Raw genomic sequence first — 23,768 nt, forward strand, 5'->3', positions numbered from 1 at the left:
CCAAACCAGTATTATATGAAATGCTGAAGGGTATTATTTAAGAAGAGGAAGAGAAGAAAAAGGTAAAGATAAAAAATTATGAACAACAAAGTGACAACAAATACATATCTATCAACAAGTGAATCTAAAAATCAAATGAATAAAAAATCTGATGAACAGAACAAACTAGTGAATGTAATAGAGTCAAGGGCATGGAAAGAGAGCGGACTGACAATTCTTGGGGGGAAGGGGAGATGAGGGCGGTGTGGGAAGAGTTTAGACAAAGAGCTTACACCTATGGATGAGGACAGTGGGGGGCGGGGGGCGAGGGCCTGGGTTGGGGTGGGAACCGGGTGGAGGGGAGTTATGGGGGGAAAAGGAGGAACATCGGTAATAATCTGAAAATAAAGATTTAAAAAAAGAAAAGAAAAAGATCACCTTTTGGCTTTGTGAGAAACAAGCAGACTTTCCCTCTATTCATGGGGTATTTCTGAATGGCCATGGGCTGTTTTTACAGCCAGGTTAATGGAATTATGTATTACCCAAGTCAGTGATTTTCAACATTTTCATCTCATGGCATACATAAATTAATTACTAAAATTCCACAGCACACCAAAAATTTGCCAATCTGACAAAAAAAAAAAGGTATAATTTTGATGCATTCACACTGGACAGATATTGTTGTGTTGGCTGTCATTTTTTAAAACTTGACAACCTAAAAGAAAAGAGGTCAGCCTGGCTGGCATGGCTTTGTGGTTGAGTGTCAACCCTTGAACCAGGAGATCACTGTTTGATTCCTGGTTTGGGCACATGCCCTCCTTTTGGCTTGATCCCCAGTAGGGGGCATGCAGGTGGCGGCCCATTGATAATTCTCTCTCATCATTGATGTTTCTCTCTCTCCCTCTCTGAAATCAATGAAAACATATTTAAAAAAAGAAAAGAGGTTCGTGCCCCTGACAAAATAGTCAGGTATTGCATGTTTTCAAAATTCTTGCGGCACACTGGTTGAAAAAAATCACTGTTTTAAGTAAGTACAGTACTGAACACTTTCCACCTTGCGTTGTGGCTATTGACATATAGTTCGTCTATTACCAGCCAATGCCCTTTAGCACCGTTAAGGATGCTAAACATAGAATGTATTCACTAAATTGTTTTTGAATGAATGAATGAACAAATACATGCAAGCCACACACTTCAACAGTCATTGGCTCTAATGTGGCAATATATTTTCCTGCAGATGTGTACTTTGTGCTAAGGACCAGATGAAAAACAAGCCTTAACTCAAGCGTTAAGGTTCTCTCATCCCAGAATTGAACAAAAAGCCATAATAACCCTATGGATTAAGCTATATAAATAACTGCTTCTTATTCCCCCAAAGTACTGACAGTTCCCATTTAATCTCCTTTATGTACTTCATCCCCAAACCATACATACATACACAGCTAGGCTTTTCCTTAAACCTGTAAATTATTCCTGACTAAGGTTAACAATCTAGTATAGGATGTCTGGTGCTACATAAGCCATCCACATGTGAAAAGCCTTCCAACCGCCGTGGGAAACAAGCCTGGCTGAATTCTTAAATATAGAAGTCTAGCCTGCCACACCCAACTGGACCAGAGGGAAATTACATGCCCGGCACTCAGTGCTGTGTCTGGCACATACTAAGCATTCAGTAAATGTCTGTTGTGTGAATGACTGAAAGTGTCTGCTTTTCTTTGGCTTCTATTCATAATGTCCACATTTTATATTAGAATTCTCATTTTTGTAGGTACAGATTTGAGTTCCACTGTGTGGGCTAGGGGCAATGCTGTAGATAAGAAAATAAGAGGAATGTTTGAAAATAGTCCAGTTAGAAAAAGAGGAAAGTGAAGAGATTTACCAAAAAAAAAACAACAAAAAACCAGAGTTATTTTACACTAAAATATTATTTTAGGGTTTGAGCTCTATGCAGGTCAATCAGTTCTCTCTCTTTTTTCTTGTAGGGGAGAGTGTGTACACAGTCCCCCACTACCACAAATATGCAGTCAAGTTTTCCACATTTGGGGAATTCACAGGGGTCAACACATCAGAGTGTAATGGATAAGCCCTGAAGGGAGAGGGAGAGAGAGAGAGAACCATCAATGATGAGAGAGAATAATTGATCGGCTGCCTCCTGCATGCCCCCTATTGGGGATTGAGTCCCCAACCTGGGAATTCTTGACCAGAATCAAACCTGGGACACTTCAGCCTGCAGGTGGATACTCTATCCACTGAGCCAAACTGGTTGGGGCTTCTTGCTGCTTTTAAGATTCTCTCTTTGTCTGTAACCTTTGGCATTTTAAATATGACTAGAGGCCTGGTTCACGAAATTTGTGCACGGGGGGCTGGGGGTGTCCCTCAGCCCAGCCTGCACCCTCTCCAATCTGGGACCCCTTGAGGGATGTCCGACTGCCCGTTTAGACCCGATCCTGGTGGGATCGGGCCTAAACGGGCAGTCGGACATCCCTGTCACAATCCAGGACTGCTGGCTCCCAACTGCTCACCTGCCTGCCTTCCTGATTGCCCCTAACCTGCTTCTGCCTGCCAGCCTGATCACCCCCTAATCACTCCCCTGCCAGCCTGATTGATGTCTGACTGCTCCCCTGCCAGCCTGTTTGCCCCCAACTTCCCTCTTCTGCCGGCCTGGTCACCCCTAACTGCCCTCCCCTACAGGCTTGATCGCCCCCAACTGCCCTCCCTTGCAGGCCTGGTCCCTCCCAACTGCCCTTCCCTGCTGGCCTGATCGCCCACAACTGCCCTCCCTTGCAGGCCTGGTCCCTCCCAACTGCCCTCCCCTGCTGGCCATCTTGTGGTGGCCATCTTGTGTTCACATGGGGGCAGGATCTTTGACCACATGGGGACAGCCATCTTGTGTGTTGGAGTGATGGTCAATCTGCATATTACTCTTTTATTAGATAGGATAGAGGCCTGGTGTCTGGGTGGGGGCCAGCTGGTTTGCCCTGAAGGGTGTCCCAGATCAGGGTGGGGGTTCCCTTGGGGTATGGGGCGGCTGAGGCATGGGGCCTGTGGTGGTTTGCAGGCTGGCCACGCCCCTCGGCAAACCAAGTGAAGGCCCTGGTATCTGAGATTTATTTATCTTCTACAATTGAAACTTTGTAGCCTGAAGCAGAGCCAAGCCTTCTGCTTTCTCTGTGGTGGCGGCAGCCATTTCTGTTGGGATTTATTTATCCTCTATAATTGAAACTTTGTAGCCTTAAGCGGAGGCCTGGGTCAGCCAGGGTGTGCGGAAAGCTTGGCTTCCTCCATCGCCAGGGAAACCCAAGCCTCCCTCCTGCTCTCTCCATGGCCGCAGCCATCTTGGTTAGGTTAATTTGCATACTCGCTCCTGATTGGCTGATGGGCCTGGCTTGTAGATGTAGCGGAGTGATGGTTAATTTGCATATTACTCTTTTATTAGATAGGATGTGCCTTGGTGTGGGCCTCTTCGGGTTCCTCTTGTTTGGGATTCTCTGTGCTTCCTGGACTTGTAAGTCTTTCTTTCACCAGGTAGGGGAAGCTTTCTGTAATTATTTCTTCAAATAGGTAGGGGAAGCTTTCTGTAATTATTTCTTCAAATAGGTTTTCAATATCTTGCTTTCTCTCTTCTTCTGGCACCCCCATAATTCAGATATTGGTACGCTTGAAGTTGTCCCAGAGGCTTCTTACACTATCTTCATATGTTTGGATTCTTTTTCTTTTTGCTTTTCCGGTTGGGTGATTTTTGCTTCTTTGTATTTCAAATCTTTGACTTGATTCTTGCGATCCTCTAGTCTGCTGTTGGATGTCTGTATATTATTCTTTATTTCAGTCAGTGTATGTTTAATTTCTAGTTGGTCCTTTTTCATATCCTTGAGGGTCTCACTAAATTTATCAGCCTTTTCTAGAAAATTCTTGAAAAACCTTATAACCGTGGTTTTGAACTCTATATCCAGTAGTTTGCTTTCCTCCATTTCTTTCATTTGTGACCTGTTTCTTTGTCTCCACATTTTGTCTGCTTCCCTGTGTTGATAGAGTGGCTTTGTGTGCTAGGTGTCCTATAGGGCCCAGTGGCTCAGCCTCCTGTTACCTGAGGTGGACACTCTTGGTGCACCCCTTTATGGGCTGTGTGCACAGTCTTGTTGTAGTTAAGCCTTGATTGCTGTGGTATCACTGAAAGGAATTGACCTCCAGGCCAATTGGCTGTGAGGATCAGTTGTGTCTATGATGGGAGAACTTCTGTCCTGGAGACACGCTTCTGGGGCAAGACTTGCTTCAGTGGGGGCTTTGGCTCCTGAGTCTGCCTCCTGAGTGTGTCTCTTATGGATCTGAAGAGTTGTAGTCTGGATGGTCTCTCTCTGACCACTGGGTACACTGGCTCTTGGATCTCCAAGGAGAGAGGCCTCCGAGCAGGAGCTACAGAGAGATCTGCATATTTCTTCTCTGTGTTTGGGGTTTGGAGGTGCCCAGTTGAGGCCCAGTTGTGAGCACTGCAAGCTGCTGTCCAGCCTTGGGCCTTCTTTTGGAGGCTCTGGGGTCCTTTGACCCAGCTGCAGTAGGTGAGGTTTCAGATTGCAAAGGGCCAGGCCATTCATATGCAAATGCCTCTGCACACAGCTTGGGTAGGGTTGTAAATTGGGTGGGGCGGGGTCTCAGAGGAATCACCAGGGCGGAGCAAACAGCAATGGCTGACCATCAGCCCTGCCTGGAAGAGGTCCCTGTCTCTGTGTCCCGCAGCACTGTGCAGGAACAATGATCACTGCAAGCACCTCTGAGAGAAAGCCGCCCTCAAGTTCCGCCCGATACCAGACAGTCCAGTTTCTCCCCGTATGAGTCTGGGTCCCCAGAGTCTCACCCAGAACTGGAGTTCAGAGCAGTCGGGAGCTTGTGTCTCCCTCCCGATTGAAAAAGACAACAGCATACTCAGTTGCCAGCCCTCTCCACGCGTGCGCACCTTCGTACCTCTGCACTTCACTTCTGCCCCTCCGCACCTCCCCCCAAGTCTCAGTGTGCTTTTCTCTTTCCTTCTAGTTGTATAATTTCCACTCAGCCAGCCTTCCCGTGGTTCTGGATGATACCCGTTTTGTCTTTTAGTTGTAGTTTTGAAGTGGTTGTGCGAGGCAACAAGTTCAGCTGTTTACCTATGCTGCCATCTTGGTTTTTTTAAGATTTTGTTTTTATAAAAAAAGGGAGAAGCAAGTGCATGGGAGAACATGTTTGTCAATGATACATCTGATAAGGTACTAATTTCCAAAATATATAAGGAACTCATACAACTTAACAAAAGGAAGACAATCCTATTAAAAAATGGGTAAAGGACCTAAATAGACACTTCTCCAAAGTGGGCATACAGAAGGCCAAGAGACATATGAAAAAATGCTCAAAGTCACTAATCATTCGAGAAATGTAAATTAAAATGACAATGAGGTATCACCTCACACCTGTCAGAATGGCTGTCATCAATAAATTAACAACCCAGCCAGTGTGGCTCAATAGTTGAATGTTGATTTATGTACCAGGAGGTCACAGTTCAATTCACAAGCCTCAGTTGCGGGCTCAATCCCCAGTGTGGGGTGTGCAGGAGGCAGCTGATCAATGATTCTCTCATCATTGATGTTTCTATCTCTCTCTCCTCCCTTCTTCTCTGAAACCAATAAAACAAGACAAAACAAAACACAAATCAACAAGTGACAAGTGCTGGTGAAGATGTGGAGAAAAGGGAACCCTAGTACACTGCTGGTGGGAATGCAGACTGGTGTAGCCACTATGGAAAACAGTATGGAGTTTCCTCAAAAAATTAAAAATGGAACTCCCATTTGACCTAGTGATCCCACTTCTAGGACTATATCCTAAGAAACCTGAAACACTAATAGGAAAGACTATATGTACCCCTATGTTCATAGCAGTGCAATTTACAATAGCTAAGATCTGGAAACAGCCCAGGTGCCCATCAGCAGATGAGTGGATAAAAAAAGCTGTGGTACATTTATACCATGGACTAATATGCAGCAGAAAAATAAGGATCACTTACCCTTTGAGACAGCATAAAGGGACCTGGAGAGTATTATGCTAAACAAAATAAGCCAGTCAGATAAAGACAAATATCACATGATCTCACTCATATGTGGAATCTAATGAACAAAATAAACTGATGAACAAAATAGATCCAGAGATATAGAACCATGAACAGACTGATGAATTTCGGACAGAAGGTAGGGGTGGAGGGGTGGGGGAGGAGAGATTATCTGGGGAACTTATATGCATATATGCATAGCCCATGGACATAGACAATAGTGTGGCAAAAGCTTGGGAGGGATGGGTGTGGGAAGGAGGGGGTCAATAGGGAAAAAAACAAGACAAAAAACAAAGCAGACAGCTGTAATACTTTCAACAATAAAGATAAGTTAAAAACAAAATATCCTGGAGCATAATTATAACCATTGTTTTGAACTCTATATCTAGTTGTTTTCTTGCTTCCATTTCATTTAGTTCTTTTTCTGGAGATTTCTTCTGTTCCTTTATTTCTGACATGTTTCTTTGTCTCTGCATTTGGCTGCTTCCCTGTGTTTATTTCTATGTACTAGGTAGAGCTCCTATGTCTCCTGGAATTGGTAGAGTGGCCTTGTGTAGAAGGTTCCTATAGGGCCCAGTGGCTCAGCTTCCCTAGTCACCTGAATTGGGCACTCTAGATGTGCCCCTGTGTGGGCTATGTACACTGTCTTGTGGTAGTTGAGCCTTGATTACTGTTGGTGTCACTGGAAGGAACTGACCCCCAGATCAACTGCATGCAAGAGGTATCCCTATGGAGCAGGACTTCCTTCAGTGGTGCTTTGGTGCTCACTGAGTCTACCCCTTGAATGTATTGCTCATGGATGTGTTGAGTTGTAATCTGGCATGGTCTGAAGCTGTCCACCAGATGCACTGGCTCTGGGGCCCCCCTGGAGGTGCAAAGTCAGCCATTGCCTGTACCCTGCCTGGGGCTCCCATCAGGAGCTACAACATGATCTGCAGATGGCTGCTACTTGTGTTGGGCTTGGGAATGCCTAGGAGAGGCCAAGCTGTGAAGCAAGGCAGGCTGCTGCTAGTACTATGCCTGGGGCCTGTTATTGAGTGGTATGGGGCACGCTAATGCCAGCTGCTGTTTGAGAGATTTTAGGAAAGTCTGAAGCCTGAGCCAAGACAGGCCATTTATATGGAAAAGCCGCTGCAAACAGCTTGGATGGGGCTGCAAATTGGATGGGGCAGGGTTTTAGAGAATCACTATGGGGGAGTGAACAGTGTGAGCCAGGTTGATGGAGACTCAGATATGGTGCCTGCCAGTCAGCTCTGCGATGGGGAAGGTCTCAGCATAAGAACAATGACCCCTGCAAGCACCCCTATCGAGGAGAAAGCCACTCTTAGTTCTTGCTCTGATGACAGACAATCCAGTTCCTCCCTGTATGTCCATAGATCCCCAAGCCACCTCCAGCAGCCTCCTTGTCACTCAGCTGCAATCCTCACTGGTTTTTACAGCCCTAAATTATAGGGACTCCGCCTCCTGGCACTGAAACTCTGGGCTGAGAGCCTGGTGTGGGGCTGGGACCCCTTGTTCCTCACCAGAGGCCTCCACAGCTTAGATATCCCTCCTGATTGAAAAAAATGCCACATGTGGGTGTCTGACCAGCTCGCTCCGCACTGCTGTCCCTCCTACCAGTCTCAATGTTCTTTCTTCTTTACTTCTCTAGTTGTAGGGCTTCCATTAAAGCAGATTTCAGGTGGTTCTGAATGATGGTTGTTCTGTATTTTAGTTATAATTTTCATGTGGTTGTGGGAGGTGTGGAATACCGCGTTTACCTACACTGCCATCTTGGTTCTCTCGTCCAGAAACCATTTTTATTCCAAATGAAATCTTGTATACAAAACAAAATTAAAACAGCTTCTTTGAAATGGATCTCAGCCCTTTCTACTCAGTCTTTTACTTACCGGGGCTTCTCAGGTAATTGCTAAACTGATAATGGATCCACAGAAATAATTCAGGGAACCCATGAAAACTTACCTCTTTATTTGTACTAAACACTACTTGAAATCGACTAGTTCCTTCAAGTGTAAATATAGGCCATAAACCACACAGTATCAGCAGTATCTATGGGTTTGTCAGAGAGAAATCACAGCCACATGCATGTTATTGCCGCTCTCTCAAAGTATCATTTACATTTTTCACTAGGTATTGTGGTAGTTACTACACTGCCACTAGATATTGTCATAATAATGTGTTAATAAGGATACATATTAAGGTATCACAGTTTTGATTGATATGTAACATGTATATTATTAATATTAAAACATTATTCTGAGAAGTGATTCATAGGCTTTACCAGACTGCCAAAGGGATTCATGGCACAAGAAAAGGTTAAAAACTCCTGTTGAAACTCAGGACAGAGCTCCCAAAGTAAAGCCTCTCCTTGTCCCTAGTCTTCCTCCTGAGTGATTTTAAAAAATCTTTATTGTTGAGAGTATTACAGATGTTCCCCTTCCCCCCCATTGCCCCTCTCCATCTGGTTCCTACCCCACCCCAGTCCTTCATCCTCCTCCTAAATGATTTAAGGGAGGTGGTGCTTAAAAAGCCCTTTTTGTCTTGATGTTGAGATATACTCAGTGAAGAAAGAACCTCATGTGAAGAAATAATTCTATATTTGGAGGGAAAATGTTTTGACTATTAAAAAACATTCATTTTCTCTAAGTTCTATTTAAAACTGTCTTCTAGGAAATCTTTTCCTTTGATCCTTCCGTTTTCCTGCATCCCCATAGTGCTTTTTCAGTTGCTTGTCACTGAATATTTATTAGTTCACAGGTCTATTTTGTCTCACCAAGTGGATTATAAAAGTGCCCTTGAGAAACTTATTTCTCAGGATGGCCAGAATAGTGTTCTACAAATAGACACTCAATAAATGCTTCCTGATGAGTGTAGGACTTTTCAGAAAAGTAAATTTATTTACCATAAAAGCAACATTAAAAATTAATAAGGTTAAGTAGTTTTTTTTACAAGGTGGTGAAAAAAGAGGACTCTTTGATTCTGGATAGTACTTGTGAAAGGAATTAAGACACGTTTATAAATAGCTTTTATTTACTAGTAGGAATTAAAAATCTTTTTAAATAGAAAGTGATCTTTCAGATGACCTGAAAATTCTAATTTCTATCACCAGCAGAATGGCCAGGCTTTCTCTAATGAGCAGATTATGTGATGAAAAACATTGCTAAATTCCTTCTAAAATATTTGATCCAGGAATTTAGCCATGGCTTATATGTGGACAGACAAGATTTTTACGATTAAAGCTCACACAGAATAATGGAATATACAACTGTGATTTTTAAAACTATAGGATATTCCATTTCAAAGATGCTATAGCTATGGTAGTTTTTAAATTTTCTTACCTATTGAAACCAGTTGTATGAAAATTACTGCAAATTAGGCTTGTAAATCTAAATTCAAGTAGCAGACCTGTTATTTTTTAGTGAATGATTTATTTCATGCTTTCAGAATGTTACTACCTTCATTAAAAATGTTTTTTTTTCCCCTTTCACATTTACAGATTTCCTGTTGTCTTTTCTGAACCAATTTGATGCTGAAGTGACTTTAAATGTCAGTAATACTAAAAATATAGTATTACCAATAAAAGGGTAATATGCTAATTAGGGCGGGCGTCTTTCAGACGACCATCTGGACGTCCTTCTGAACAGAGCCACAGTGGATGGCGGCTGCCGCTGTGAGGGCCAGCCGGAGGCCCAAGGCTCAAGCAGCCATGGTGGCCGCCAGTGGCAGCAGCAGTGGGGTGATGGGGGCGGCGCCTTCCCTTGATCGGCCAGGTCGCCTCCGGCAGAGGGAAGCCAGACTACGGCTTAGGCTGGGGGCCGAGGCAGAGGCAGTTAGGGGCAATCAGGCTAGCAGGGGGGCAAGGTAGGGGCGATCAGGCCAGCAGGGGGCAAGGTAGGGGCAATCAGGCCAGCAGGGGGGCAAGGTAGGGGCAATCAGGCCAGCAGGGGGGCAGTTAGGGGCAAATTAGGTTGGCAGGCAGGCAGAGTGGTTAGGGGTGATCAGGCAGGCAGGCAAAGTGGTTAGGGGTGATCAGGCAGGCAGGCAGGCAAGCGGTTAGGAGCCCTTTGGGATTGGGCCTAAACCAGCAGTCGGACATCCCCCGAGGGGTCCCAGATTGGAGAGGGTGCAGGCTGGACTGAGGGACCCCCCCTACCCCCTGTGCACGAATTTCGTGCACCAGGCCTCTAGTTTGCAAATAATGATTAAAGCTACACCTTTCATTTAATTATAAAATTAATGAAGTCCTATCAATTCACCTACATTCCTCTCAAATATATTTGCTCCAAATGTACTTGCCACTGCCTTAATTCAAGCCTCCCCTCCTAACTGCCTCCAATTTCCTCACCCTCCCATGCATTCTCAACATGGTCAGATTTGTGGTTCAGAAAGATCATGCCACTCCTCTGCTTAAAACTCTGCTCTGGCTCCTCATCATGCAAGGTCCCAGGTTTGATTCCGGTCAAGGACACATGCCCGGGTTGTGGTGTCCATCCCCAGTAGGGAGTGTGCAGGAGGCAGCCGATCAGTGATTCTCTCTCATCATCGATGTTTCTATCTCTCCCTCTCCCTTCCTCTCTGAAAAAGAAAAAAAAATTAGTTCATGATTTACCTTTCTTCCTTGTTCTTTTCTGTATTTTGCAGAGGTTCCACACTGAACATGGTCCTTTTTATTTAGTTATTTATTATTATTTTTGAAAATATATTTTATTGATTTTGAAGAGGAAGGGAGAGGGGAGAGTGAGATAGAAACATCAATGATGAGATAGAATCATTGATCATTTGTTTCCTGCACGCCCCACACTGGGGATGGAGCCCACAACTTGGGCATGTGCCCTGACCGAAATCAAGACCTCCTGGTTCATAGGTCGATGCTCAACACTGAGCCATGCCGGCTGGGCTGAAGTCCTATCAATTCTCCTACATTCCTCTCAAATATATTTGCTCCAAATATATTTTTAAATAAAAACACAATTATTTTAATGAGCGACTCAGAAGAATATCAACCATATTAGCGTGGCCCATAATTTTAGAGTTTTGCTATGAGAATGTCATTAAATTTTCTGTTTCACCTAAGGCTCATTTTCTAGAATTCTATTCATTTACTTTACATATTGCCAAGAGAAAGTCTGAATGAAATAAAACACCCAGCTCAGAAGGAAACTTATTTGTTGCAGTGGCAATGACACGTCTAGTAATTCCAAAACTTTTTCCTATGGCCAGGATACAAGATATTAATTCAGTCACCTGATATTTCTTAAGAACTGCTGTACTATAACTATAAAGCATTTTTTTCTTTAGCAGGCATATAAAAACAAAACTAAGATAAGGAGGGAAGTACTGCTAAATCAACTTCATAACAAATATAATTCTAATACAGCAATTATTAAGAGGGTACATATTACTCAATATGCAATAGTATTAAAAACTATAGCCCAGTTGGTGTGGCTCAGTGGTTGAGCATCAACCTATGAACAGGAGGTCACAGTTTGATTTCCGGTCAGGGCATACGCCAGGTTGTGGGCTCAATCCCCAGTGGGGGGCATGCAGGAGGCAGCTGATCAATGATTCTCTCTCATCACTGATGTTTCTATCTCTCTATCCCTCACCATTCCTCTCTGAAATCAATAAAAATATATTTTAAAAATAAAAACAATAATCAACAATTTTGTTTTACTCTAAAAAAAGGAGTTAAGCCTACAAAAAATCAGATACATTATAAAATCTAAATATATTTCAAATTAGGAAAATGGCTAACACCAGTTTTGTTAACTCCTCATCCTCTTCCCCACATATTAGACTTTTTGAAAGGAAAAACTATATAAGATTTCTATACATTTCTAACACAATTATCAATAAGCAGTAATAAATCGTTGATACATAGCTATTTTACAAAAAAGGTATAAACCATTTAATTTAATCCTTATGTACAATTCTTTTCCACTTATTTCATGAAGTCTACATCTCTTTCATGTATATACTAGTGGCCCAGTGCACAAAATTCATGCACATTAAAAGGGGATTAATTAGAGGAAATAATTTAATATTGCTATTTGCCCTTTATAATAGAAGTGTCAGAGATGAAAGAAAAGTAGTAAAATGTATATGAAAACCTTCCTCCTGTCAGAGTCTGGGGTGCACCACGGGACCCAGAGTCAAGTCCCTACCCACCCACATGCACCTCAAAATCGCATGAGACCCAGACCCAGCCGGCCCCCGCCCCCATTGGGCTAGATCCAGACCTGGCCAGTCCCACCCTTGTCAAGCCCTGCTGGGCAGGGGACGTAGCCTCAGGTCCCCAGGCCCAGCGCCAGGATGGGGGGGGGGGGTGGGGGGAGGGCATGGCCTGAGGTCCCCCAGCCCAGACCGGGGCAGGAGGCACGCCTTGAGGTCCCCCGTCAAGCCCCGCCAGGTGGGGGACATGGCCTGAGATCCCCTATCAAGCCCTGCTGGGTGGGGGGCATGGCCTGAGGTCCCCCGTCAAGCCTCACCAGGCAGGGGCGTGCAGCCTCAGGTCCCCCGGCCCAGCACCGGGAGGGGGGCACAGCCTCAGGTCCCCTGTCAAGCCCCACTGGCGGGGGGCGCAGCCTCAGGTCCCCTGTCAAGCCTGGCTGGGCAGGGGGCACAGCCTGAGTTCCCCCGACTCAGCACTGGGGGTGCACCTTGAGGTCCCCGGTCAAGCCCCACTGAGTGGGGAGCACGGCCTGAGGTCCCCTGTCAAGCCCCGCTGGGCGGGGGGCGTGGCCTGAGGTCCCCTGGCCTGGTGCCAAGGCGGGAGGTGCGGCCTGAGGTCCCCTGTCAAGCCCCGCTGGGCGGGGGGTGCGGTCTGAGGTCCCCCGGTCTGGTGCCGGGGTGGGGGGCGCAGCCTGAAGTTCCATCAATCCGCACCTGGTGGGGGCGTGGCCTGAGATCCCCTGTCAAGCCCCACAGCCATGGGGGAGGGCGTAGCCTCAGGTCCCTGCTGATTGCTCGTTAAGGCTCCTTATGGGAACTTGGCTTCAGTTGTGGGTGCAGCCATCTTTGTGATGGAGTGATGGTCAATAGCATATTCCCTCTTCATTAGATAGGATATTTTTATCCTTACTGGAGGACATGTTTTTATTGGTTTTAGAGAAAGAAAAGGCGAGAGGGAGGGAAAGATACAGTGATACCCTAGCCCAGTGGTCGGCAAACTCATTAGTCAACAGAGCCAAATATCAACAGTAAACGATTGAAATTTCTTTTGAGAGCCAAATTTTTTAAACTTAAACTTCTTCTAACGCCACTTCTTCAAAACAGACTCGCCCAGGCCATGGTATTTTATGGAAGAGCCACACTCAAGGGGCCAAAGAGCCGCATGTGGCTCGCAAGCCGCGGTTTGCCGACCACTGCCCTAGCCGGTTTTGCTCAGTGGGTAGAGCGTCGGCCTGTGGACCAAAGGGTCCCGGGTTTGATTTGATCAAGGGCACATACCTCGGTTGCAAGCTCCTTCCTGGCCTGGGCCCTGGTCAGGGCTTGTGTAGAATGTGTTTCTCTCACATTATTTCTGTCTTTCCCTCTCTCTTCCACTCTCTCTAAAAATCAATGGAAAAAAAATATCCTTGGGTGAGGATTAAAAAATAAAAATACAGGGATATGAGAGAAACATCGATCAGTTGCCTCTCAGCGCCCCAAACGCGGATCAAACCCTCAACCTTTTGGTGTACAGTCGATGCTCCAAACAGCTGAGTCACCCAACCAGGGCTCCTATCTTATTTCTTGTGTGGTATAGTGAAGTTTTATGATTTCTAGAACATAATAAATACTCTGTTGCCATTTTATAAAACTGTGTCTAACTATGCTAATGTAAGAAGTGCCTTTCTTTTTATCTGGTGATTTAGTTTGCAGCTAATAAAAAAAAAAGTCTCCGTCAGCTCACAGGAACACATAGAAGGCTCTGGGCCACATGCCCAGGAATTTTCTGATTCATTCAGTAACTATCAACTTCCCAAAGGAAATATTTGAAATTCCACTATTAAAAAATATATAAAACGAGCCAGGCTGGCGTGGCTGTGGTTGAGCCTCAATCCATGAACCAGGAGGTCATGGTTTGATCCTGGTCAGGGCACATGCCTGGTTGTGGGCTCGATCCCCAGTGTGAGGTGTGCAGGAGGCAGCCGATCAATGATTCTCTCTCATCGTTGATGTTTCTATCTCTTTCTCCTCTCCCTCTCTGAAATCAATAAAAATATATTTAAAAAAATGTATATATAAAATGCTACAAGAAAATAGTATCCATTAAAATAAGTACTTTTTCATTTGTGAGAAAATTATACATTTGAACAAAAATCTGCTCCAAAATTTTGTCAAATAAACTACTAAAATGTTGTATACATATAATCAAATTAGCTGTCAGAAGTCAAGAATAAATGGAAAGTATTTTTATATATAGATAAAGAATAATCACAACTATTTCTAAGTTAACATGTCTAGGGTGCATGTAAGAAAAATCTAATAGGTTAAAAAGAAGTCAACTGGTATTTTACATTTTTTAAGATTACTTATCTTTCAATAATTAAAAAAAAGTTAATTAAGAATAAACCTTCTTTCTCTTAATAATAGAAACAAATTCCTTTGTGTGCCTTTAATGATATAGGTAGTCAAAGGCAAATATGACTTGTTTAAATATTAATGACATTTTAGATACCTCACTAAGATACAGTAATAGCTCCTTTATCTACAGCTCAGCTATCTTACATACCTTATTTATAAAAAAAAACTAGTGGCTCGGTGCACGAATTCATGCACATTGAAAGGAAATTACTTAGAAGAAATATTTTAATACCGCTATTCACCCTTTCTCTATAATAGAAGTGTCAACCAAATTCATGATCGACAATGACAGATCGAAAGACACACGTGCAATTGGCGCCAGCGAAGGCTTTACAGTACATGTATCATGCATGTGCAAGTCAACTTAGCCTTTTATAGATATAGAACAAATTTGCTTAATTAGACCTGCTTTCTGATGTAGCTAAACTTTTTCCAGCCCAGTGAAGCACCCCAACTTCTCTTTCAGGTAATTGTCAGCAACACAGCAGTAAATATTAATACGAAGCAAATTATTATTGTAGATCATGCAGGGAGAACAAAGGGTAAAATATTTAACTGCAGCAGTGTTTGACTATATTCTGCGCAGTGAGAAAACCTGAAGTCATTTTCAAGGTCCACCATTTCTTACTTCTTTTCAGTCGGGTCAAGTTTCTAAACTTTCTAAATCTCCATTTTCCGGCTAATGAAAAGAAAATAGGATTCCACTCAGTTTCCTATCTACCTACTCCAGGACTTCTGTGAGGATCAAATGAGATGAGGCATGGGAAAATGTTTCACAGACATTTGGTTACAGTGAAAAGTGTTTCCACCTGGGTATAAAGCAAGTTGTGTTCCTGGGCTGAAGAAACTGCAAGGCGACTAGTCATAGCTAGGGAGAGGAAGCCAGGTGTTGCTACTTGACGTCATTACCTGGACAGAGGGAAGGACACTTAGCATATTAGCCTTTTATATAGATAGATAAAACCAAAATCCAAGAAGTGCACCCAAGTTCTTTACACAGACAAAAGGAATGTTAGATGGGTCACATTCTCAGACATTTTGCTCTCAAGGTAACTTACTCTGAATCTGTTCACTTTTTTATACAGAATTCTAACAAACTTGGCTTTCCAAATCAACATGAGATGAAAAGCAACAATTATGAGCCCTAGTCAGTGTGGCTCAGTTTGTTGGGTGTCCTCCTGTGTACCAAAAGGTTGCTGGTTTGATTCTGGGTCAGGGGCATGCAGGAGGCAGCTGACTGATGTCTTGCTCTCACATGCATGTTTTTCTAAGAAAACCCAAAAAAGAATAAAAAAGCAATTATGAGAAGCTACTATAGACAAAGCATACCGATAATAGCAAAAAGCAGTATCTGAGCGTTTACAAGTATGAAAATCAAAAGGAAAGCTACTAAAAAAAAGTCATAAAAGGCCAAAGTTGACCCTTCTAAGGTTACTTACTTAAGAGTAATTTTACCTACTTCAGGAGACTCTCAAATCAGCATGCTAGTACATTATACAATTGAAATTAATGACGGCCTTGAGTCAATATAGTTCCTTCTGTTCAAGCATGACATTTTGGTATCAGCCTACCTCTTGATAGGGTGACCACATCTGGTTTGCTTGGGATTGTCCCAGCTTAAGCCTGTTGTCCTGGCATTATTATTACTAGCTCTTCCCTTTATTCTTCAAAGTGTCCTGGTTTGGACTATAACTTTTAGGGTCATCCTACTGAGTGTTTACTACGTGCCAGGATTTATTCAAGGTGCTTTCACTTGTCCTCATAATCCTATGAAATGGAGTACAATTATTACCCCTCTTTTAAACATGAACTAATAAGACTGAGAGGTTAAATGATTTCCCTAATATCATTCAATTAGTAAGTGTTAAAGGCCTAAAGCCTATATGTGAACCCAGACATCTGACACCAAAGTCCTAAGACTTAAAACACTATAATACCTAGTATTATCTCTCCTTAGGAAGATGAGTATTGAACAGGAGGAGGGAAATATGCAAGGTTTTAGAAGGTTTAGGATATATATATATATACATATATATATATATAAAGAGGTATCAGCTTTCTGGAAAATGTCTATATAGTCCTATGGTTTTTATAATCCCATAAATTTACAATACTGAAACATCTAAGAAAATCTTTTTTTTTTAAAAATCCTCACTTGAGGACATGCTTTTTATTGATTTTAGAGAGAGGAAAGGGGGAAGGAGAGGGAGGGAGAGAGAGGGAGAGAAACATCGATGTGAGAGAAACATTGATTGGCTAGAGATTCAACCCACAACCTGGGTATGTACCCTGACCTGGAATTGAACATGCCACCTTTTGATATATGGGACAACACTCCAACCCAGTCACACCAGCCAGGGCAGAAAATCTTGAAGTGTAAATATAGTTCAAATTTTTATGAGCATGGGCTTTCTTAGGAAACAAAAATTTCAAAACAGTAATATTTCTCTATTTCCTCTTTCACTTTTTTATTTCAAAATTATTTTGGGGAAAAATAGTATCTGATCAGTCACATGTGAACAAGCAAACTACACTAAAAAAAATTAATAGTAACAAACATCAGCCCTAGCTGGTTTGGCTCAATGGATAAAGCGTCGGCCTCTGGACTGAAGGGTCCCAGGTTCGATTCCAGCCAAGGGCACATGCCTGGGTTGCAGGCTGGATCCCCAGTAGGGGGCATGCAGGGGGCAGCCAAACAATGATTCTCTCTCATCATTGATGTTTCTATCTCTCTAGCCCTCTCCCTTCCTCTCTAAAATCAATAAATTAAAAAAAAAAAAAGAAAAAAGAGCCGAAACCGGTTTGGCTCAGTGGATAGAGCATCGGTCTGCGGACTGAAAGGTCCCAGGTTCGATTCCGGTCGAGGGCATGTACATTGGTTGCGGGAACATCCCCGGTAGGGTGTGTGCAGGAGGCAGCTGGTCGATGTTTTCTCTCTCATTGATGTTTCTAGCTCTCTATCCCTCTCCCTTCCTCTCTGTAAAAAATCAATAAAATATATATAAAAAAAAATAAAAAGATTAATAAAAACACACAACTCAGAGGCTACTTTATTCTTCATTCTGAAAAAGATGCTACATATCAGCTAATTAGGCTTTAAATGGTCATATTAAGTAGGTTACAAAAATAAAGAGGTTCAAAGACAATACTGTATTTATGTATGTATGTATGTATGTATGTATGTATGTATGTGGTTAATCCTCACCGGAGGATATTTTTCCATTGATGTTTTAGAGTGGAAGGGAGGAGGAGAGACAGAGAAAAACATTCATCAATTGGTTGTCTCCCACAGGCACCTCAACCAGGGTTGGGCATCGAGCCTGCAACAGAAGTATGTGCCCTTGACCCGAATTGAACCAGGGACCCTTCAGTCCTCAGACCGACACTCTATCCACTGAGCCAAACCGGCTAGGGCTGTAATACTTACTTTTAACATTTTAAAACATGTTTTATTGATCTTTTACAGAGAGGAAGGGAGAGGGATAGTGAGTCAGAAACATCGATAAGAGAAACACAGATTCAGCTGCCTCCTGCACACTCCCTACTGGGGATGTGCCCACAACCAAGGTACATGCCCTTGATTGGAATCGAACCTGGGATCCTTCAGTCCGAAGGCCGACACTCTATCCACTGAGCCAAACCGGTCAGGGCTTTACATAGTTTCTTAATCTACTTAACTGTACTCATTTAGAATGGATAAATTATTACATCCTCATAGCCCTTTCCTGTTTTGTAAAGGGCTTTTCCATATTTAATCCTCAGCAACCAGGTATGGTAGACAGATAGTCGAATTCTCATAGTAGGAAGAAACTGAGGCTCAAAGAGATTAATTTGCCTAAATGCATTATGACAGGAAACGGAAGTGGAGGGATGACTCCAAATTCAACATGGAAAGAAAGCAATTACTTCAATGCTTAAGAGCGAAAGAAAAGCCTGACTTCCTGCTGGTTGAAAGCAAACAGATTATCTATAAATGCATGCTGTCTGAAAAGCAATAATCACTGGAGCCTGCCTGCACTTCTCTAGTAGCTTTAATATCCATTGAAAAATGAATAATCATATTTGTTTTGGATCTCAAAGTATTACATTTGCAAGCAAAAACTGGACCTATAAAAAGCAGAACCAGATTATTTTCTCAGAGTGACAAATGTAATGAAAGGTATTCCCAACTCCTCTATGATTTACCACTGCTGAGATTATTCTTTAACAAGGAAACACTTTTAAAACAATTTTCTTCCAAAGCTCATTTGCCAGATTCCATTAATTAGTTGCTACCAAGGACCTATATCAGAGAAACTCCAAACTAAACAAAAGGCTTTTCTTCCAATCTAAAAAGGTACATTAAATACACGTTGCTGGCCACATTACATAATGATGGAAAACAACAGCTGATAGCCAGTTTGGGACACATGCCAACTGTTCCCATTTGTCTGACAATATTAAAATTAATTGCTACAACACTGTTTTCAAAGAAAATCATTATCTCTAAATGAGAAAGTATAATCAACTAAAATCCTAAAAAAGGCTCAAGATAATGGTGCCTCTCTGATTTATAATATTAGTTTTAAAAATTTTAATGTTCTGAAGTATAAGTAAACACATCTCAACAGCTTTATATATTTTCATATATTTTATTTTTTAACACTTATAATTTTGCAAGCTAGCAGTAAAATATTATCCTCAATATTTTACTAATTAGCACCGTATACCTTTTAAAGCTAACTGGAACATTGTTTCATTGTAAATGATTGTAAAATAAAATGATCATATTAAATGCCAAATTAGTCTCAAGTAACATGCGAACCATTAATTTTATCAATATTTTTGGCTTTATGCACAAAGATGTATTTCAAAGACGAACTTAATAGTAAAATCAGTTCTGTCAATCTAACAAATCAAAGTACCACAGTTAAAGCAATATTTAATCTCTGAAATTAGGAGGCACATATGAAAATTGAGAAATCAGCTATAAAAAAACAAAAGATACTATATAACTTATATAGAGTTCCTTATTTCTTAGAAAAATGAGGAAAATTCCATGGTACAAGTATCAGTTACACATATGGTTTTGTATATGTCAGTATCTTCCTGCTTTACTTAGAGGAGTTTGGCCTTACCAAAAAGCTATCAGGATGTTCAGGGTAATTCAAGGGACAGCTGGAAGCCTGAAATAAAATTGCTCAGTGCATAAGATCCCAAGCCATTCATATAATTTTAAATGGAAGCCCAGATATTTAACTTCTATTTGTTTCCAACTAAAAAATCTTTTGAAAGTACGGAAAAATATCTAATTAATATATTCAAATTACTTCTACACATTAAAAAAGGGGGATTTTTCATTTCCTGTTTTGTGATAAGAGCATTCTTCAGAGCTACAGGGTTAAGTTCTAAGCCACCACTGACTGCTTACTAGCATGCCTGTTTTGCATACCAGTAGAATCCAGTCCAGTTTTGCCATTTGTGGATAACTATGACAAGATACAAAAGCATGTGTATGCCATAAATAGCTCTGGCTAACAGCAAACTGCTCACACTGAGCAGATCAAATTCTCTATAAGGAGAGCAGTCTGGACCACAGCCAAACCCCACTCCTAATGTTTAAAACTGCTACATCAATTATTATTTTTCCAATTTGTAAAATATATTAAGAAATAGTAGCTAAAATAAAAGTTCCTAAATATGAGAAGTATTATTAAACTTGTGGACATTTTACAAATTATTTTTATTATAATCAAATACACAAGAGCTTCCTGCTTCTACTACTTAAAAATGTAAACGTGAATTAAAAAATAACTACCCTAATTTATCCAAAGAACAAATCAGGTATTGGAGAGTATTTATGTCAAAGTGCAAAAAAAAAAAAATTCTGATCTCCATATGAATACATAAAGAAATAAACTAATACTTATAAAAGTATCCCTCTATATTTTATATTAGTTGGCTTTAGGATAGTATATCTTTTCAAACCAAATAAACCCAACAAAACTGGAAAATACCATGCATGAATGTCGTACGAAAAAATTCTTAAATGACCAATGCCGAGATTAATAATAGCTGTTTGCTTCACATAACATTTGCAAAATGTCCAAGGAAAACAAGGCAACGTTCCGTAACATGCCACAATTTTTATTGCAAAGTGGCCATTTTTGTGAGGGTGGGGAGTTTGATTTCAAAAACAACGTTCCATTTAAGGCTCTTTTATACAGAAATTGCCATCATGACTGATAAAGTATCTTTAGTGTTGCAAGACTTACATGGTAAACATAAAACTCCTACCTACACTTATTCAGTAGTGTACACTCAATGGAAAACAAAAAGGCATTAATAACAGCTACTTCTTTTCAGAAGATATGCAGGTAACAGGAATGAACACTGACTTACTAGGGTAAGTTGATGACACAGTTAACACAACTTAATTGGCATTCCTTTTGAAGGTGGGAAGTTAAACTCAATACAAAAAAAAAGTGCTTTCAATGCATAGTGTTATATCCGTGCTGCCATGTCACAAAAACAGGCTTGCCAAGGCAGGTGAGGTGTATGAATGCTGGAGCCTCACAGAACTGCAATCAAATGCAACTATAAATAATACTGAATAAAGTTTACCATCTGACCAGTGGATAATACTTTCAAGGCATTCAATTAGCTTACCCTTTGCAGTACCCTAAGCTATTCACATTGACAATCACATTCAGTGTAGTGCTTGCTGCAAGGGAGGCATGTAACCAGCTGTTTTGGCTATAATTTCAGGGGAAGGCATTCCTTGGGTTCTACATCAAAGTAACAGCATTGAACAGTCTAATGGCAATCACTGATAGGCTGCTTACATGAACGATATTTCCTTCATCCATTGTGTTGGAAGGACCCAGTGGGAAGAGGAAAAACAAAAACAAAAACCTAATACTATTCCAATTGACTGAGCTGGAGAAATGGAAGCTCCTTAAGATCCACATGGCACTTGACTGTCATTTTATAAGGGTTTTCCTTCAAGTGAAACTACTACGTTGCCTCCCAATTTCTCTCCAAGTGTTGAACGGTCCTTTATGTCATCCAAGCCATTTACTTGCCACTCATGTTTAATACCTAAAAAGAAGAAGAAAAAAACAACATGACCCCATTACCTTATTATAATTAAGAAAGAGTAATTCCTCTGCACAAAATATTCCATGTTTGTACCTGTAAATTTCTTCTTAATGGCATCTTTAGAGCTAGCATAAATCATCTTGCTTTTTAAAGGTGCACTTTCAGGAGCCCTACAGAAGAAAAAAAATAATCGTTGAATACCACTTAAAAGAAAAACAAAGGCAAAACTGACTATGTTAATAACAATCCTTGCATTTTAAAAGTACTTTTTTCTTTTGTTTTTACACACCAGAATATAAATACTAGGTCTTCTTTCTTAGACTCTTTTGTTTCGTATGTGGCATCGTACAAAGCATATCGGCAATCATTCAGAGGTAGCAACTTCACAAAAGATGTGTAGGGGTCCTCTACAGTATCACCAATGTCACCCACCAAGATCTGCTTTGCTTCCTCTACAATTATTTGTCTTTTGTCATCGCTTAAACAGAAGAGAACTGCTTTCTTTCTTTTTTTGATCTCTTCTTGTGTAGAAGATTTCCTTACTTTCATATCATTAAAAACTTTGATGACTTCATCATTCACTGTAACTCCAGAAGCCTAAAAAAAAAAAAAGAACAACAACAAAAAAAGAACAGTAAATCAGAACAAGTATTTTGGTTTAACCAAAATTACTATTTGCCTGGAGAGGATTCACTTTAGTCTGGACATCAAAAATTGCACCTTCCCGTGCAAGCAGTCCAATCAGATTTGCCACATTTTAAGGGCCAGTATGTTATGCATCTAAGGACTCTACCTCGTCCGGCCCCACCCACCCTTTTAAAAGCGGTTCGCTGGTTGAAGTAAATGGGAGGTCGATGGAAAGGGACAAACACAAGCTGTCCCATCCCTGAAATGTTTCCTCTTTCACTGGGTGATGTCAGAGCTTCGGGAGCAGCAGCAAAAATACCTTCTGTATTGTGTCAACTCCGCAGGCCTTAAAAAAACACTTGGATTTCAGTTAATGCTTCTGCTATTTTTTTTCTTTAAAGTCATCCGGCCAGTGCCGTTTCCTCATAAGGAAAGAGAATCAAGTGTGAGCTCCACACCGCCCACCGCTTCACCAGAACCGCCTCACGGCGCGAAGGCAGGCGCCGGGCTAACGGGTCTGGGGCAGCAGCTTTCCGCCCGAGGGAGCATTTTAACGAGACCTTTCCCACCCCCCCAAGCTCCCCGAAAGGGTTTTCATCACAGGCCGCCCGGACCCTCGCCAAAAGCCTGCGGCCAGGGCTTCAGAGCACGCACCCCGTTCAGATCGCGCGTGTTCGGGAAAACCGGGCGGCGAAGGGCAAACGCGGCGCGCGCGGGGCAGCTCCGCAGCCTCGCCCGCGCCGGTCACCGCTCCCGGGGCCGCCCCCCGCCCCCCGCCCCCCGCCGCCGGCCTGGGCCCCCCGCCGCGCCCGCGCCCCGGCCCTCCCGCCCCCAGGAATCCGAGCAGCGGCAGGGCCCAGCCAGACGGCGGGAAGGCAGGCCGGCGGAGACCCAGCAGCGGGGCGCGGCAGGAGCGCCCACCCTTGAGGCCAAAATCGGGTTAAAATGGCGGTCTCCCTCCCAGGCTCGCAGGCTCGCCGCGCCCGGCCCCGGCCCCGACCCCCGGCCCCGGCCCCCGGGCCGGCGCGCCCGCCTTACCATAGTGCCCGCGGCTGTGGCTGCGCGGCTGGGCTCGGGCTCGGCGGCTCAGGGAGGAGGGGGAGGAGGAGGGGCGGGGAGCGGCGAGTGCGGGGCACGCCGGGAGCTGCAGCCCGAGAGGCGGCGGCGGCGGCGGCGGCGGCGGCTGGGGGGCTGCGGGCGCGGGCGGGCGGTCACGTGGGCACGCCCCGGCCGGCCCTTCCGCCTCCGCCCCGCCCGCGTCCTCGACCTGACCCCGGCGCGCGCCGGCGGGCCTGCGGCGCGGAGCCGCCTCCTTCCCCCGGCACCGCCCGGCCGGCGTCCCCGGCGGAGCGCGGCTCCCGAGGGGCGTCTCCGCGCTGCCTCCGCGGGGCGCTGCGCCCGGGTCCGGGGCGCGGGAGGCGGGTGACGCACCGAGGTGTCTCCGGTC

General features: G+C 43.2%; 1 protein-coding gene across 3 annotated transcripts; it reads right to left on the minus strand.

Moving 5' to 3' along the window:
• Positions 1-20,719: 20,719 nt before the first annotated feature.
• CFL2 (cofilin 2) lies at positions 20,720-23,477 on the minus strand. Of its 3 annotated transcripts, XM_054716539.1 has the most exons (5): positions 23,360-23,477; positions 22,641-22,743; positions 21,984-22,291; positions 21,788-21,864; positions 20,720-21,694 (listed from the first exon to the last, which is right to left on the minus strand). In XM_054716539.1, exons 3-5 carry the CDS (start codon positions 22,241-22,243, stop codon positions 21,582-21,584), a joined length of 450 nt encoding a protein of 149 aa, XP_054572514.1. In that variant the 5' UTR covers positions 22,244-22,291; positions 22,641-22,743; positions 23,360-23,477; the 3' UTR covers positions 20,720-21,581. The 3 variants fall into 3 exon arrangements, with proteins under 3 accessions (XP_054572514.1, XP_054572513.1, XP_054572515.1); XM_054716538.1 differs by lacking the exon at positions 22,641-22,743; XM_054716540.1 differs by lacking the exons at positions 22,641-22,743; positions 23,360-23,477 and adding an exon at positions 22,976-23,031.
• Between the last annotated feature and the right edge of the window lie 291 nt (positions 23,478-23,768).

The sequence above is a fragment of the Eptesicus fuscus genome, chromosome 5, assembly GCF_027574615.1.
Source record: "Eptesicus fuscus isolate TK198812 chromosome 5, DD_ASM_mEF_20220401, whole genome shotgun sequence".
NCBI lineage: Eukaryota > Metazoa > Chordata > Mammalia > Chiroptera > Vespertilionidae > Eptesicus > Eptesicus fuscus.

Excerpts from the sequence above, each read along its gene's own strand:
- CFL2 (XM_054716538.1), bottom strand. Across the intron at positions 21,865-21,983 it reads GACCTAGTATTTATATTCTG|GGCTCCTGAAAGTGCACCTT; the intron begins GTGTGTAAAAAC and ends TTTCTTCTGTAG. Across the intron at positions 21,695-21,787 it reads CATTAAGAAGAAATTTACAG|GTATTAAACATGAGTGGCAA; the intron begins GTACAAACATGG and ends TCTTCTTTTTAG.